The sequence below is a fragment of the Poecilia latipinna genome, unplaced genomic scaffold (genome assembly GCF_001443285.1).
Source record: "Poecilia latipinna isolate Pla-1442-1.1 unplaced genomic scaffold, P_latipinna-1.0 Scaffold961, whole genome shotgun sequence".
NCBI classification, from domain to species: Eukaryota; Metazoa; Chordata; class Actinopteri; order Cyprinodontiformes; family Poeciliidae; genus Poecilia; species Poecilia latipinna.
This window is the reverse complement of record NW_015113577.1, coordinates 252,643-270,532: the sequence shown is the minus strand read 5'-3', so window position 1 is coordinate 270,532 and position 17,890 is coordinate 252,643. Positions and strand designations below refer to the sequence as shown.

General features: G+C 37.6%; 2 protein-coding genes across 2 annotated transcripts in view; one reads left to right on the top strand and one right to left on the bottom strand.

Annotated features, from left to right (window-relative positions):
- rtn4ip1 (reticulon 4 interacting protein 1) overlaps positions 1–6,457 on the top strand; it is an 11,336-nt gene extending 4,879 nt beyond the window's left edge. The window contains exons 3-9 of the mRNA XM_015049852.1: positions 1,250–1,318; positions 1,565–1,689; positions 2,396–2,444; positions 2,941–3,077; positions 3,164–3,347; positions 5,958–6,050; positions 6,134–6,457. Of these exons, the coding sequence (XP_014905338.1) occupies positions 1,250–1,318; positions 1,565–1,689; positions 2,396–2,444; positions 2,941–3,077; positions 3,164–3,347; positions 5,958–6,050; positions 6,134–6,253 (777 nt within the window). The 3' untranslated portion in view covers positions 6,254–6,457. The remainder of the gene's footprint in view (positions 1–1,249; positions 1,319–1,564; positions 1,690–2,395; positions 2,445–2,940; positions 3,078–3,163; positions 3,348–5,957; positions 6,051–6,133) is intronic.
- Positions 6,458–6,720: 263 nt separating this feature from the next.
- crybg1a (crystallin beta-gamma domain containing 1a) overlaps positions 6,721–17,890 on the bottom strand; it is a 49,846-nt gene continuing 38,676 nt past the window's right edge. Inside the window, exons 6-23 of the mRNA XM_015049849.1 lie at positions 17,098–17,136; positions 16,899–17,017; positions 16,258–16,435; positions 15,515–15,654; positions 14,128–14,254; positions 14,014–14,049; positions 12,441–12,583; positions 12,214–12,340; positions 11,969–12,114; positions 9,900–10,026; positions 9,782–9,811; positions 9,561–9,673; positions 9,114–9,246; positions 8,888–9,027; positions 8,369–8,492; positions 8,034–8,192; positions 7,637–7,799; positions 6,721–7,366 (exon numbers count right to left, since the gene is read on the bottom strand). Coding sequence (XP_014905335.1) covers positions 7,278–7,366; positions 7,637–7,799; positions 8,034–8,192; positions 8,369–8,492; positions 8,888–9,027; positions 9,114–9,246; positions 9,561–9,673; positions 9,782–9,811; positions 9,900–10,026; positions 11,969–12,114; positions 12,214–12,340; positions 12,441–12,583; positions 14,014–14,049; positions 14,128–14,254; positions 15,515–15,654; positions 16,258–16,435; positions 16,899–17,017; positions 17,098–17,136 — 2,133 coding nt within the window. The 3' untranslated portion in view covers positions 6,721–7,277. The remainder of the gene's footprint in view (positions 7,367–7,636; positions 7,800–8,033; positions 8,193–8,368; positions 8,493–8,887; positions 9,028–9,113; positions 9,247–9,560; positions 9,674–9,781; positions 9,812–9,899; positions 10,027–11,968; positions 12,115–12,213; positions 12,341–12,440; positions 12,584–14,013; positions 14,050–14,127; positions 14,255–15,514; positions 15,655–16,257; positions 16,436–16,898; positions 17,018–17,097; positions 17,137–17,890) is intronic.

Sequence of the window (17,890 nt, the reverse complement as noted above, 5' to 3'; positions counted from 1 at the left end):
AGCATGGAAAAAAGAAGAAAAGTAACACTTTTTCCCCAATTTTTGCCTCTTTTTTTTTTTTTTTTTTTTTTTGCTTGTACAGCTTAAGAGGGGGTGATATTCTTTTCTTTGTTTCTTTTTTTTTTCCTTGAATGGTCACCGATAGCTTGGCTCTCCATGAGAATTCCTTCACTACAAAAACACAAAATCCTACCAAGTGTTTTTGGTCTAGTTTCTAGTGCAAATATCTCGGTACACTTGAAATAAGACAAAACTAGCTTGGAAGAAGTAGGAGTTTGTTTTTAACTCTGACTATAATCAATAATTCCTTAATATTACTAAATTACTAGCTCCACTGCCAGATTATTTCACTTATAAATTGGGAAAACAATGTCTTGTTGTACAGGAAACTTGTGTTTCTGATTACGTAGTTAGTTTTTGGTAGATGTGATGTTAGTGAGAACAGACGGAGATACAGTTGAGTTACAAAGAAGTAACACTTAATCGTATCACAACACCATCATGCTTCATGCTTTGCAAGAATGAGCCTCCTACCGGAAGTACGTCACCATGAATTGAAACCATTCTTCTGCTTCATTGGTTATCTCAAAGGAAGCTTTTGCACAACATGCAGTAATAAAGGTCAATAATGCATTATATTTTTTGAGCAAGCAGAATCCCGTAAACCACTTGCATTAAAAGAAAATAAGAATAAACAGTCTCATGCAAATCAATCTTTCAAAACAAAAAAGGTGGAGTTAACACTCTTGTTACTTGTAGTGTCAGATGCCAAAACCTAACAGCACTGCTCTCAAAATGTTGTAAGTTGCAATAGTTTTGCATGTAAATAAGTACTGAGTAGATGAGCTAAGAAAAGAAAGCTAGTAAGCAGATAAAGTCATGTGGCGTATGTATTCATTGTAAATCAACTTGACAACTATTTTCATTTAACAACAGAAGAAAAGCAGGAGATTTTCTATAATAAAACTATTATACAAGCTTAAGTTTTTAAACCAGACTGACATCAGTGAAAAATCCTGGATATTTAAAATTTGTTACCAGTTCTTAGTTGACTTGGACTCAAAGAAGAAAAGAAAATTTCAGGTGAAGTCTAGACTAATTAGTCACTATTTTAGTGACTAATTTGACAGGTTACAAGAAAAAGTAACTTACTGAAAGCCAATTATAAAGATGTTTTCAGTGACCAGAGACTTCTGTGCATTACTGCATTTCCTTGTTATTTTCTGTTGTTGGTGGGTTTCTCTTTCAGGTATGGGCAGCAATCCCACCGTGGAAACAGGGCAGTTTAGCTGAATTTGTGGTTCTTAGTGCGAATGAGGTATGAATCTAATTCCTGAAGTATTCTTGACATAAATGTATTACCTTAGTGTTAAGATATTCTGACATATTGTCTAATTTTGTGAGTAATTAGTTCCCTGCTTTTTTTTCCATGGAAGTATATATGAGCCATCATTCAAGCATGTTAACTTATCAGAAATATGGGTGGAGCACAGCTGTCTCTTTTTAAAGACAGTTTAACCTAGGAAGCTGCACTGAAATTAGTGTTCTTATGTCTTCTGTTCAGATATCCCATAAACCAAAGTCGATAAGTCACACACAGGCAGCAGCCATCCCCTATGTGGCGACCACTGCTTGGTCTGCACTGGTGAACACGGGTGGACTCAGTAAAGACAACTGTGCCAATAAACGGTGAGGAAACATGGAAGAAACACAAAAGCCTGGCTGTCGCACATTAGGCAAACAGGATGGTGGGTCAGGCTGCCTTATGGTGTCAGGGTAAATTTGATCTGTAGCAGCGTTAAAGTGGGCTCAGACCTCTCTTGTGTGGCTGATTTCATTAACTTAGATGCATCTGGTTCAGTCAACAGACAATCATCTGTGATGATTGATGAAAAGAGACACAAAATAATGACAATAAGTATTGTGGGGACCAGAGAAAACGACAACAGTTACTAAAACAGTGATTAAACACTAAATTCACTTGGTAGGGTGGGTATTATGTATTTTTCTTTAGCTTTATTTTATGTTGTACTCTTATTCAATCCCTAAAAACATACCTGGAGTATTGTTTTGATTCTTTCATGCATTTTTCCATGAATATCTTGTGGCAGCCATTCAGGGATATATGCAGCATTTTTTAATAGACTAGGTTGTGGTATGAAATGGCGCTATGTTCCTATGTTAAGCGATGTCACTCAAAGCTAAAACCAGATTTTAAGGTTGAAAATACACAATGCCACCCCTGTAAGCCTTCTCTATTCAAAATCAGCCCTTTGTCTTATTTAAAACTGTCATTGCTAATAATGAAGCTTCAGAAGGGCTACAAATCCTATCAGATATTGGTTAGTCAACATTTTCATGTGTATTTTTTGTCCACTCTTTTTCCTTTTTGCAGGATTTTGATCCTTGGAGGATCTGGGGGAGTTGGAACATTTGCAATCCAGGTGTGTATTTAAACGTTGATGACGGCTAAGTGTTTATTTATTCATTTTAATTTAATTCTTATGTCAAAATATTTCAATTTTTTTTGTGGTTGATAATCTAATGTGCAGATCGGCATCTGAATTTAAACTCCCAGTGTTTAGGATTTTTTTTTTTTTTTTTTTCATCAGGAAATGGTGAATATTTTGAAACAGGCATAATCATTTTTCTTCTTATTTGTTTTGTTTGTAGACTGGTTTTGAAAAGTGTTTATTTCATAGTTGGTGGATGGATAATGGATGAATGGATGATGTAGGTTGACTGTGATTAAGTGGATACAGTTGTGGAGGAAGCTCCACCTATGATGTGTCTTTGGACAAAGCATTTAATCCCACAATGCTTTCTAATCTGGATGAAGGCAAATGAATATGAATGCAGTGTAAAAGCACTTTGAGTGACGGGAATGACTGGAAAGACCCTATAAATTCGATCCCATTTGAGGCTTGAGCTTCTGTCCAGATGCTGAAGGCGTGGGGAGCTCACGTGACAGTTACCTGCTCCCACAATGCCGAGCGGTTCGTAAAAGGACTCGGGGCGGATCATGTGGTCGACTACACAGCTGGACCTGTTGAAGAGCCGCTAAGTGCGCTTGAGAAGTAAGTCACTTTTAACCTACCTTCGATTTTCTGATTATCTGAAGCCATTCAGTCATTGTCTCGGCTTTCGTTTCTTGCACTCTTAGATTTGACCTGATCCTCGATAACATAGGGGGCGACACTGAGCGATGGGCCCTGGGCCTGCTTAAACCGTGGACTGGAGCCAAATACGTCACTCTTGTTACACCTTTTCTTCTGAACACAGACCGGCTGGGTGTAGCTGACGGCATGCTGCAGACTGCTGCCACAGTCGCCACCAAAACTATCAAGGTATTTCTGACACAGTGACATGTAAACAGTCTCTACTGTACTTCCTCCTATCAAGAAAATAAATAAATAAAAATATTAAAAATGTTACAGTTATATATCTACAGTAGATTAGTGATGTGCTACTACTTGATGCTACACGTTTGGCAGAAAAACAGCCATGACGGAGAAAGAGCAGTCGGTTAGGATTATTTTGAAGAATATACTTGTAGGCCTGTCACAGTAACAAATATTGCTTGATGATAAATTGTCCTAGTAATTATTGCGATAAGTGACTGTTGCTTAGAGACCATTTTCAAGTTATATATCGATAGAAGCATAATTAGTCCAGTTCACCCTCTTAAAAAACAAAACAAACAAAAAAAAAAAAAACTATAATTTTGGGATCAACACCAGGACTGTAAGATATTTTAAATAACCAAAATAAAACACAACAACCAAAAACAGTAAAAAATGAAACTAAAATAAAAATTGCACACAACCGAAACTATAACCCAGACGGATCATGATGTTTGTAAACAAAATTGCCCTTCAAAAAATCTTTATCATCAGATCGTGTTTATTTTTAATTTATTGTGCAATTAATTGCAGTTTACAGATGGTGTATAAAAAAAACAAACTGTAGGAAGTATTTTGGTAATTTCCTTTCACATTGAAGAGGAAGCATTTTTCATTTTATCTGTCCAGTTTTGGACAAATCCATATGTCCAAATGTCTGTTAACATAAGGACTTTGCATTGGATACTATTTATTTTTTATTCTTTTTTTTTATAGCCTAGTCCTTACCCAGAACCAAGTACATGCCTCACCTAAACCTAACCTAAAACTCTGTCCATTTGTTAGTCCTAAACCATTTCCCAAAACAGCACTACGTTTTGTGCTCCCCACAACGAGCAGTCGGTTGTTGTGGGGAGCACACACATACAGACAGTGACTTCCTGTCAGTTTGCTCTCTGCAGTGAACATCAAACCATGCAGTTTTGCATATCTGTGTTTCACACAGATATGCTCTTCTCCCTCGCTGCACCACCCAATCCACAGCTTAAAGCTCGTCAGGTACGAGTCTCATATGTGTAGGTGTAAAGTAAAAATGACTTCTTTATCTGCTATCTCAAGAGCAGTAAATATTTGTCTTTTCTTTGTGAAAGTAGATGTTTTTTAGGGAAAATTTATGTCACGGGAGAAAAAAAAATACACTGTCTTTAATTTCGGAGTTATCACAACATATGTAAAAAAAATAATTCTATATGGTCTCTACTAGTTTCTGAATTTATTATAATCTAACTTCACTTACATAAAAAAGCACAAAACCAAATGCCTTGCTTTGAACTAAGTTACACATGGCAGATTTCTGAGGCTCAGTTATCCATGGGGAACAATAACATTAAGATGTTTCTTTAATCAAGTGAAGTTTTGCATTTTATCTTTGTCACTGAACAGTTGTAATGGCATTGTATGCTGGGTTGTCAGCAGACATTTAAATGGAGATCTGTGTTTATTTTTTTCATTACAAAACATTTCTAGACCGACAGAACACTGTTTAATGACATTAAAATGATTTACAGTATATTCTTCTTTATAAGGTAAAAAGGAAGGACGACCAGAGCTGAGCGTAAGACAAGCTAGTACCAGGAAGTTGTGCAGTATTTGAAAAGTGCTTTTTTTTTTTTTGCGTGGGAGTTCTCAACAGGAAACTACACACAAGACTAAAACCTTTTATATAAGCAGGTACAAGATTGATGAAATGCTGCTACTCTTTTTTTTTTTTTTTTTTTTTAAGATTTTTAGATTTATGACTTGAACTGTAGAAAATGAGCGGAATAGAAACTCCCAAGACGCATCTGAACGACTTCCGCTGGAACGGAGCTTTGTTTTTGGATTGTTTCCTCGCTAACCTTTGTGTCGTGATAACGAAGTGTGTTGCAGGGTGCCTGGGACGGCCCCACAGAAACATTTGATTCTTCTCATGTTGAATCTAGAGTGATATGGCTGCATTTACGTAAAGAGTTCTGCCATGACATATTGGTATTTTTAGAAAGTTTTGCCTTTCCAATGCAAAGTAACAAGTGTGTCATTTGAAACTCACTTAGCAGTTTCATAAACAGCTTTTTGTCATTTGTCCTGGTGACACTTTGTGGTTCATAGAATGGGCGTGGTGTTCTCTCAGGGGAAGCACTGATAGGGTGCAGCCCCATTTGTCGTGAGCACCATATCTATTCTATGTACTGTTTATTGTGTACTTTCTCGTACACAATACATATATGGATTTTTCATTTTAAATCTCTCGACACCATTGTTTTTTTTTTTTTACCTTTTTGTCTATCAGATGAGATCATGTGTAATATTGAAATTGAAGGAAGATGTGGCGTTGTCTTCAAAATGTCTTACTTGTTTACATTTTGCAACTGTCCATATAGGGAAACATAAGTCATGATCAAAATGTACATATTCTAAGCTTTAGCAGGAACTGAGCCCATCAAACCTTTCATACATACAAATATAAATATGTTTCTAAAAACATGTTAAGATGTTTTATTAAAATGGAAGCTCTTGACTATCTAATGATTCATTATAAGGATTTCAACACAAACACTCAATTCTGTTTTCCTGCAGCATTTAGTCAAAGGAGTTCACTACCGCTGGGGTTTCTTTGCACCGAGCGGTCCAGCTCTGGATGAGATAGGAGAAATGGTGGACGCAGGACAGGTATGAGGCCACGCTTTGTTCACGCCGACGTTATAAACGGAAGAACACGTGACGAGCATGCGTGTTTTCCGCTCTCCTGTCAGATCCGTGCCGTGGTGGAGGAGACGTTCAGCTTCTCCCAGGTCCCTCAGGCCTTGGAGAAGGTAGAGAAGGGCCACGCCCGAGGAAAGACTGTGGTGGAAATCAGCAAAGGGGGATCTTGATGTGTAACATGGACTCTCAACAGGAATGTGTATGTGTTTGAACAATTATGACACAAACTACTTGAAAATAAGCGAAATGCTGCAGCTTGTGCTACTTTTTTCATATCAGAAGACACAAAACCTTAAGCAAGGGCTACTGTACACTATTATACATTTTTTGCCATTGTCACTTAAATAAAATGTCATGCTGTAACTTTCTGCTGCATTAACAAATGTAAAATTATTTTGACTTTAAATAAAACAAAGGTTTTAGTAAATTGTGATGAAAGAAATAACATTAAATCATGGCTAGGTTGGTGCTTTATAACACAATGTGACATTTTAAACATTTAGTTTTTTATCACACCATTTTAAACACTTTAAAAATTTGAATTTTGAAATTAGACAAGGTTGTAAAATAGATTCTTTTAAAAAAAAATCTCCTAAAATTGAAATTTTTCATGTGAAGTTAACAGCAAGTCCAAGAAAACAGTGAAAAATAATTTTTATTTTATTGTAACAACCTGTAACGACAAACATTTTCTCACATATTTACAACCACTAGGGGGCAATATTCTAATTGCATTGTTGTTTAAAATTGTAAATCAGTTTGTACATCGAGGCGAATTATGTACAGTGTAATGAACAAGGCACAGTTTGTGTCAAAAAGTCCTAAAAAGATATAAAAACTTTATACAAGATCATTTTGATCTATGCAAAGAAACCATTGATGCCTTCTGCAACATCCTGAAGTAAGATATATACATTCATATCTGCAGGAAAATTAGAGATTTATGACCCATGCAATGAAAAGTACCACAGGTGATAAAGTATGCAGCATCAGAACGAGGCAGAGTTTTTGCTACATGAAGAGAAAACGTGGTACTAAATGCTTGACAAAAACTTAAACGTGTCTTCCTATGTAAATCGTACGTTCTAAATAGCAAACACCAGCTCATAGTTTTCCTTCTCGAAAAGAATGAACAGGTGAAAATATCCTCGACAGATGTGCATTAAAGCAGTCGGCTAATTGGTCCTCATCAGATCACAGAATCTCTAAAATCCACCTCTGGATCCACTTCTTTTCATCCAAATCGTTCAGGATGATCTGGTTCTTGTCGTACTGATGGCCTCCTGCAGACAAACAGCGATATGTGTTAAACTGCAACCACAATCTGAAGCGCTGAGGGGTTGACGCTGTAGTTGGTCACTGCTGCACTGCTTTTTTTAGACCAGGAGATGGCGGTGTTGGATTAAGACATGCTCTAAATCGCCACAACAGCACATAAAGGTCTCTGGTGAGCTTGTTTTGTTTTAAACACACACAGCACAACTATTTATTGAGAGATAAAGGGTATTCTATGAACTTTTTGATCAAACACTCTAGAGATGGAAGTGTCTGACCTTTGACTTCCACGATGAGATTTGGGTTAAGGTGGCAGCGGACCAGTCCGTCCTGGGTGATGCTCCACAGCTGGTTGTCTTTGCCTCGCTCTGAAGAGATGCAGAGTCGTGTACCTGACATTACCACGCTACCTGCCGTCTCCAGGAAGCATTCCTCCATCAGCTGGGGACAGAGAGGACGGATTTGGCATAAAATGCAAAAATACAGAGCGGTGTCGCCTAAAAACAGCACAAAATTAGGCATAGTTAAATTTGTGGGATTACTAAAACGCGCCTTTGTTTATTTATTTATTTATTTATTTTTACTGAATTTACTAGACTCTTCCACTGACATGAGTAGACGAAGGGATTCATCAATATTTCAGTTGTTCTGGAGGACGATGATGAAGATGTGTACCTTGCAGGATATTTGTCCATCTCGGTAGAGCCAGAGCTGGTCTTCTCCTCCCGTCTCCTCCACAGCTTGGATCCTCATCAGTTTGATGTCGTCCAGTGTTCCAGTCAGAGTCATCAGACATCCCGTCTCCCTGTTCCGCAGACGGAAGTACATCGGTTTCTGTTGGAAGAAAACATGACAATAACTGGGACGCATTTATCTTAACACAGTGATTATTCAAACTTATCCCCTCCCCCAACAACTTCCATCTCAAAAACATGACTTGTGACTGTTCTGTTCGTTATCGAAGTCAGCAAAAGCCGGTATCTTATTGGTGCGCATCACTTCTTCCACACCTGCATCAGTGGACGGAGGGACCCTATTCGCTGCCAGTTGCTGAGCTTGCAGAAGTCGCCCACTTCACCCGGACGGATAAACAGCTGTCGGCCTCTGTAGTTGTTTCCTTCATACAGCACCCACCTGCAGACAACGCCATTAGATGCATGAGGCTAGTCAATGTATTTATCTTAAGACTTTTCCAGACTCAACTTTCCGAGTTGTTAGTCCTTCATGTTAATTTTCAAACATTATAAAATATATCAATATAGCTCATGATAACTTTCTAGCAGATATTTATTTAGCGGACTGGATTAAAATATAGAACCAGGAGAAAATCAAAAACTAAAAGGAGGGAAGTACAAAAGATGGACATAAGGAATAAAAAGAGACTATTCAAAGGGAGGGAAAAAAAAGGAAAACTGTACAGGAAAAAGGGAATGACGGATCTTTAATTGCCATGCTTATCTGGACCTGACAAACAAATGGATCAATTAGTATTTACACCAACACCCAACTTAAAATCAGATTCTACGTACATTCCTCCCTCCACCAGCAGGGAGCGTATGCGTGAATCCATGCCAGTCTGCAGCAGGTTTACTGCTCCACTCGTGAAAGCGACCCTGCGACCTCTGCAGCCCGCTTTGTTGAACAAGATGATGGAGGGCAGGGAGAACTCCTGAAGATTAAAGAGTTGACTTCACAACTGATGCTTAATGAAACATTTACTAGACATTTCACTTCAGTTTTAAAGACGATACACACATGTCCAGTTGTCTGCACTGATCGAATGAAGGAGTCTGACGACAGGAGGCCCATGGCCTCTGTGTTGGGGTACTCTCCTTGCTCCAGGACATACATGTTCCCTTTGAACTTAGCTTCCTCATACACCACCCAGCTGAAACAAAATATTTATTCTTTTAGTTTTAACAATGACTTTTAGTTTGATATTACATATCGAAGGAAATGCCACGGAAGAGATATCAACGAGAAATGTGAACTTAAGTTGATGGTTTTCTAGAAGCAAGCCAAAGAACAAGAGGGATATTCTTAGAGATGGATGTGTGCAGATTAGCCTACTATATAGAAAACTATTGTTACTGGAAAAACACTAACTACTGTTCCTGAGTACAGTAGAGAACATGTTACACTTTGGAATTATAAAAAATAAATAAATAAATGACGTTAATCTCTTCTGTCTGGCATATTTACCTGCCAGCCTGGACTTTACATGACTTGGGTGTGAAATCAGCATCCAGAGCATCTGCACTGCCGTCCAGAGCCAGCAGCCTTCCCTGAAACTCTGGTTCAGAGTACAACTGGATCTGTAAAACATTCAAACAGGTTTAGCAACTCAGGGAGAAAAAAAAAAAGCACATCGATACTCGTCATGATGTCTTTTTAATAAAAATCTGTGAAAGACGAGATGATACCTTAAACCGTGTTGTTCCCATCAGCATGTCCTGCAGAACAAAACCAAGGGCTCTATTAGAGGTTTTTGTTTAAAATAGTGAACAAGAAAAATATGTTACACATGTTACGGATCCTCACATGGAAGATGGGCTGTATGGATGAAATGTTGAAGTTCTGTGCTCCCCAGTCCTCTGGGTTTGAGTACATGCCTTTCTCCAGGACATAGAGCTCTCCACTGAAGGCAGGTTGTTCAAACGCCACCCAGCTGCGGTTTTCCCCAAACAAGACACACTCAGTTACACAATAACTTATTCATAAGCAGATCTCTCTTTATTTTTGCAATAAAGTAAAGCTTAGGGCTGAAGGTTAATGGTTGAAGGGGAATGACTACAAGATAAAAAGAGTGTTAAATTTATTCATGATCTGTGCAATTGGGGAACTTTAGAGTCAAAGAGGATTGATAACGATGTTATAACTGTACAGAGAGAACAAACACACAACGGATGGCTAACTTCTTGTGTTTATAAGTCTTAAACATTAGATTAAAATGTTGATTTTGCAGACAACAAACAGCAATGTTAAGTAGTGATGCAGTTTTGGGGGAATGTGAGCTGCAGGGATCGGTTCTCCAAATGAATCTCTGCCTTTACTGCATAATAAAAAGCTCTTCATGACTGAGAGGTTGTAAAACTACAGGTGAGACGGATTTAAAGCAAACAGAAAAATGTCATATAAAATCAGACAAAGTTTAACCACATTCAACCGAAGTCTGAGATAGCACAGAAATGGCACACGGCTCTTAAAAGCCTAAGACTTGATTTTAGTCTTTTAAGTCCTGACAATAGAACTAATGATCTCTTCTTGAAAGGTGACTCATGTTGGTGTTAATTGAAAGACTAGGAACTATATAAATGCTTCCTCTCTAAAGCTGGGAAGGGCTTTAGAGAGGAAGCCAGGCTTTGAAATGTAAAGCTGAAGCAAAACAGACAGGGACGTGGCCTGCAAGATGCATAGTGTTAATGGGAACGGTTGTTTCGAAATGAAATCAACATTCTGGTTGGAAATAAGCAACTTTAAATGATTTAGAGCATTATACGTAACCCACTGTACTATGTGAGAAAAGCTAAGAGATAGTTAAAATGCTTTGGGAACAGCTTCAAGTTAAAAGTAAAAAAAAAAAAAAAAAGTCACTTTTTGTACAAACTTCAATTGGGGTGATTTTACTTTGAGTTAGACACAACTAGTTTGACATCTTCACCTTGTTGTCTGAACAGTTGATATATGATGTACTGCAAAATAGCTATTAATATGTCAGTGGTGCGCACTTTGTTTTTAATTAGATTTTGCAAAAAACACCATGCTTTAAATTGGTGACAGCAATCTGGCCTATAGTTTGTTAAAATATTGCAAAGTTAAAAAACAAACAAATAAAAAAAAACAACAATATAAAACATTCACTGGAAATCTATCACTGCTGAAGATAGAGAAATAGTGCTTTACCTTCTGCCAATCTATTTTGAAAAATTGATGAGTTATTTACTTAGTTACTGTAGATCAAATACATCAAAACACTACTGGATAGTAAGGATAAACCAAATATAAAACAATCAACTTGCCAATCAGTTAATCAATTAATTAAAGACAAAAATGACCACAGAAGGGATGGCAGTCAGAGAAAAGTGCGTGAAGTTGTTCCAAGCAGCTGCATGCGGTGCTTTATGTTTAGATGGAGGCATTCGAGAAATGGAAAAGGTAACCTAAAATGACCTAAAAGTTATGTTATCTATCTATAGTTATTGATTCACTAAGCTATATGCAAAATAGCTATTAAGAAATATATTTTCACTCTTCTGATACTCAAACATTTCCATCATTTCACAAGTTTAAATAATGTAACAGAAGTACAATCAAGTCTTCAGAATTTTCTTGAGTCACCAGTAGAAATATCTGCCTTCAAGGAACATTGAGAGCCTTTTTAAAAAATATTGTGTATGTCCTGTCATATTAGTTAAAACAATCCATTTTTAAAAAATTGGTATTAGTATTTTTGAGCGACTAAGTGTGTATGTTTTGCGCAGTATAAGTCTTAGTCTTGGCTGTAAGACGAGAAGGACGCCCAAATCTTTCAAAGTACACAACAGATACAGTTTCCTCACTGCGGTGGTGAGCTGAACTTTACTGTGTTTAACAGAAACCGGTTAACTTACACTCCTCCTGTGACGGTGACTGACTGGGTTTTAGTGCTGCGGCCAACTTCTTCCATGCTGATGACGGGACCCACCAAGTCCATGTGGCCCCCCCGCTCATTAAAATTAGGATCACTGAACAGTTTCAGGTGTGGGGACTGGAAATCCTGGGGGACAGCATCACGTAGAATGAAATAGCAAGTGCGTTCACGTCAAAAGTAAAAATTCACCCATATCAAACTTGAAATTCTTCAAAAGATGCTTACTGCAAGTACAGGCCGCAGTGACTGTAGGCCGTCCTCAGACCCTCCCCACTCACTGCAGTGAGGATACTGGCCCTCCTCCAGGATGTACTGCTGGCCTTCAAAGTCTGCCTCCTGATAGCCAACCCAGCTTCAAGACAAAACAAGAGTATCTTAGAGACACTATTTGAAAATTATTTGGTAACTTTAAGTATAAAATGATTGGCTGCTCTCTCCAATACAGTACTTACAGACCCCCGAGGATCTTTATAGAGCCAACTGAACAAAGAGTTGTGTTCTTCCCATCTGTTTTTTGTTGCTCCAGCAAGTTGTAGACATCACCATCCAGCTCCAAACACTGCCCATCAAAGTTTGGCTTTTCAAACACAAGAGCCTAGAGTAGAAAATGAGAATAGGGAGCTAAAGCTTAGTGGAAGTTGGTGTTTTCTGATCGTTCCTCATCTTTGTTAAACATGTGTAATTTGGCCATATGTTTTGTACCCAATGTTGCTGAGAAATCAAATGAAAAAGTCAAATGACAAACCATTGCCAGTTTTCTGGTAAAACTGAATATAAAATGACCTGGTATTTTAAAAAGTCCATGATGCCATGCATTCGAACAGGGTGCCTAGTGCATTTGTGCCTTTGGAAGGGAAACAGGTCCACAGCCTCACAAATCTTAACAACACCTTAACAACAGACATGGACTGTTTATTAAGGTTTGTCTGGTACTGGTAGGCTTTATTGACAGTAGATTAGACAGGAAATGGGCACAAAGAGAAAAGGGGAAGACATGCAGCAAAGGTCCTAGGGTCGAAAAACAAACATAACGGCTGCATCAAGGACTTATAGCCTCTGTATATGGGGTGGTTGCTCTACCTATATGCTACAAAACGTTAATGAAAATCTAATCTGTGAAATTCCAATTTAGCATACTGGGACATAGCATGTCTGGTTTCTTCTCATGACATGTCTCCCAAATAGTCATTTGACTTGTAAGTGTGTGTTGCATTTGCTAATCTATGGATACTGTGTGATCCTTACATGGCAGTTTTGGCTGAAGTTATCTTGCATTGAGCTTCAGAGATTTTGTACGTCCAACAAATGTTTGTAAAAATAAAGATTTGAGCTCACATCGAGCCGTATGTTTTCTGATTTGGTTCCTTCATAACTTTTCATTATCTCCTGACTGATATGGGAAGTTCAGGCAAAGACCTACTTTATAATCATGCAGCCATTTCAAGACTAATAATAAAATTAATCCCTGATTTAATGGTCTCTCTCTCTTTTTCTCTCTGCCCAAATAATAACCATAGAAGTAGTTTTGTGAACATTACTAATACACTTATAAGTCATCCTAAGCACAATTAATGTCCATTTATTGCAGATCTATGGTTAAGCTTATTGAAAAAACCGTTTGCCTAATGAGACCAAAAGAGTTCTTGTTTTCAATTTGTTTCTATAACTTCAAAGTTCTCAATTGATTTTACATGTTTGGAATCATTATTTTACAGGAAAATCCCTGTTTTTTATCATATGCTCTATTGTTAGGTTGTTGTTAGGCTGTTATGCATGCTTTAATAAATCACAGAGTTTCGTAAGCCTCTGAATCTGAGCCAGGCCATCAGCACCGCTAAGCATCAGGCAAATATGCAGAGGCTGATTTTCAGTTATTCTGCTTATCAGCAGCAATCTTTGCCTCTAAAAGTGAGTTTCCTCACGTATTTACAGAAAAAAAGCTAACAAAGACTCAACACATCAGCATGTTTGTGGTAAAACAAGAACAGGTCGAATAAATAAGATGCAATAGAAACTGGGACAAACCTTAACATCAGCTGGGTGCTCCACCCTTATTGGTCCCTGAAATTGAGACATATAATCTTAACCAAACACAGCTAATACATTTTTACAGAATTACAAATATGTAACACACTTTACCATTCGGAGCGGTCTGAGAGAGCCAATGAAAGGCTCAGGGAAACCCCAACTCTGCGGGTGGGGATACTCTCCCTCCACTAACACTTCAAGCAGTCCATCAAATCCTGGATCAGAGTACACCAACCAGCTACACATAAAGGCAGAGATTATAACAGACAAATGTATATAATTTTGATTTAAAGCTCCCAAGCAAAGCCTAATGACAGTTATAACAGCAACACTTTCACTGTCTAAACCACGATTCAGCGTCAACCATCAATTAATCCACAGCAGTTCAACTATGACAACCACAAGCTGTGGCCTGTTGCTCGCATTCCTTCACAGACACAACACAGATGATGTTCACAGAAACTTTTTTTTTTTGTTTTCCAATTCTCAAGAAAGATTATTCAACATAGAGTGTTGCATTCATACCCGTACAAGAATTCAAACTCCTATGGACTTGTTCAAATTATGTCCCATTTCCACCACAAACATCAAAGTCTTCTTATTGGGATTTCATTTGACAAGTCAACACAAAGTGGTTCATAGTTAGAAAATGATGCACGGTTTTCAAAAGTTTATAAGTAACAATTTGGAAAGAGTGACATGCATTTATATGCAGCCCCTTTGAGCCAAAGATTCGCAGAACCACCTTTCACTGCAACTACAAATCATTTGAGATAAGTCTCTACAATATTTGCACACTGAGAGACATTTTTTTGAAATTTTTGCATATTCTATTTTATTTGCTGAAGCTTAGTCAGATTGAATGGAGAATGTTTTTTCACATCTTGTCAAATATTCTTCGTTGGATTTATGATTGGATTTTGAATCATTCTAACACATGAATATGTTTTGTTCTAATCAATTCCATTTCTGCTCTGGTTATGTGCTAAGGCTCACTATCCTGCTAAGAGGTGAACCACCACCCTTTCTTCCGGTATTCCCCTTTATTTAGCTCCTCCCAGCCCCCTTATCCCTGCAGAAAAAAAGCATTGCAATAGCAAGATTCTGTTTGGGAGGTTTTCAGTTTTAGTCCAGAACTTTATTTCTGACCTGTCTGAAAAGTTCCTTGAGTTCCTTCAGTCATATCTTTTGTCCTCAAATGTTCACTTACAAACCTTTGAGGCCGTCACAGAGCTGTTACGGTTTAACTGAGATTGTAATACACATAGAATAATTTACTAATCAGGTGGTTATGCACAGAATTTTATTTATGAGTATCGGAGAGAAGGGGTCTGAATAAATAGCCATGCCACAATTTTCAACTTTTTATTTGCCAAATTAAATACATTAAAGTATGTGGTTTAAAATTTGATTTAAAAAAAATGTATGCAAGGCACTGTATTTACACCCGTGAACATTTTCCCAGCATAGTGAGTTTGTCTGTGTCGTCAAAACTTACATTCCAGAGTGAATCTTAATGGAGCCTGTGGTCTGTGGGATCCCATATGAACCGAGATCTGGCGTGTCGTCACAATAAGATGACATCCCCCCTAACCCGTTCACCTCTGAGTACAGGTCAATCCTGGGAATGCTGTAATCCTACAGAGAGAAAGAAATAAGGTTTTTAAAATACAATAACTTGTTTTTTTTACAATAACTTCAATTCTATGCAACTATAGATCACAGGAAACACCCTAACAAATCGATCATATCAAATTATCAATTGAATTGAATCTACTGAAATTATTAAAGAATTACAACATTCCCACCATTCATTTAGTTAAATATTTAAACAAATGAATCTGAATTAATGTACCAGTGCTCCAATTAAATTGTAAATTTTTCCCAAATTTTCACTAGGAGATTTTTCTGCTACAATAAAATATGAGTTTTAATACCGTTTACCACACAGAAGTGCTAACAGTTGTGACTATAGAGTTCTGCACATAGTCACAGCATACAAAACATGACAAAGATTTTTTTTTTTTTTTGTTTTAAATGTAGATGACTGAATATTTCTAAGCTATTGACAAAAGTATAAGTTCCCACACATTTAGTGAGTTGTAGGGTTTTTGATTATGGTTTAATTATCAAGATTGACTTTTCATTCCAAACTTTTCGCCGATATAGATATAGGGACAGTGTTAATACAGAAGTAGTGAGTTGGACTGAAGGGATGAGGTAAAATGAATCGTGACTCACTCTGACTGCCAGCCGAAGGGAACCTACAACCATCGGTGCTGTTGGAACAGGTTGACCCAATTCATTTAGCGTCTCTGGAGTTCCCTCCTCTGCCCACATGTTCACTAGCTGGTCCATGGGACCCTCTTCCAGGGCAAGGATACGACCCTGGAAGCCAGGCTTTTCATAGAGAAGCCAGCTGAAAACAGAGTAAGAAGATGACACTACATCATAAGTGAGAGAAAGACATTCACAAAAAAATCTGAATCAGTGGCAGCCTACCCTGCTGACTTCAGTTGATCATTCAATAAGTTATGACAAATTACCATAAACACAGAGATAGAACTGGGCTACTGCTGAATACATTTCTATGGACTCAATCAATAAGTGATTCCAAGGTAAATATTTTCATCAATGCTACTAAACACCTCTAGCCAGAGGTGTCTTGACTATTCATCCTATTTTTGACCGGATTAAACTCTGATGTGGCAAAGTATTGTGATCATGTTATACTTGCCATCCCATCATGTTATACTAACAGTCAGCCATAATAAAACATGCCACGTAAAACAATACTTTATATGTTTCCCTCTGCTTTCTCTACTCCTCTTGTATTAACAAACAGTAATTTTCTTTTTACAACTACTAGTAGAATCCCGTACCATCCTCTGATGACTTTGATCGATATCACAGGTGACAGTTTCATCGAGGTGGAATCTTCTACGTCACCATAGACTTCAAATGCCTCCCCACCAAACTGAGCATGTTCGTGTATGACTATCTGCATGAACAAACAGAACCATCAGTGCGATAAAAAGACAATGTCTCACAAAATGCAACTAGTAACATTTCAGATCCTACCTTCCCAGGTCTTCTGTGGTGTCCTCTAACCACAGGTTTCTGCAAGACAGGTGAAGACACAATTCTTTAATTATTTTTGATGCAAATCAACCCTACGAGGAAAAGTCAACGTTAGGTTGGTAAGCTTGGATAAGGTTATGGTTATTTGATATATCTATAGAGGAAGAGTTGTTTTGCAAAAAGACACCACCTACAGTTCAGCATCGTATTAAAAAAATAAGATTTTGGGGTATATTTCACTATTTTTTTCCATTAAATTTAGCAGTTGCTTGAATCACTAATATGTTATATTTAACTTCACATTTATTAATCCATCTTTGACTAAATGCATACAAATTTAAAAGCAACCCATCTTCTTTCAAATCACTTTTTCTCTTCGCAAATTCCTTGTGGCAAAAAAATAAAAGCTTGTCGCTTGTGTCTTACCCTTTTACTATGAATGCATTTAATTTTCATATCAGTGTTATTTGCTTACTGATGCAAATGTTTTGCCCAGAGACAGGAAAAGTCATGTGCACCAATGTTGCAAAATATTTCCTGTGTAGAGTGCCACACTGAACGTGCTCGTTTTCCTTGTTCTTTCTTGCAAATGATTGCAAAACTTGGCAACTTGAAGTATGAAACCCCCTCCTTTCACCACACACACACACACACACACACACACACAAAAAAAAAAAAAGGTGAACAAGATACAACCTGAGGCTTGTGTCTCCATGGGAGTAAAGCAGAAACAAATATGTTCTTTGCAGCTGTGACTTTCAGAATCATTTGTACTCATTTAAAGCAGTATGTT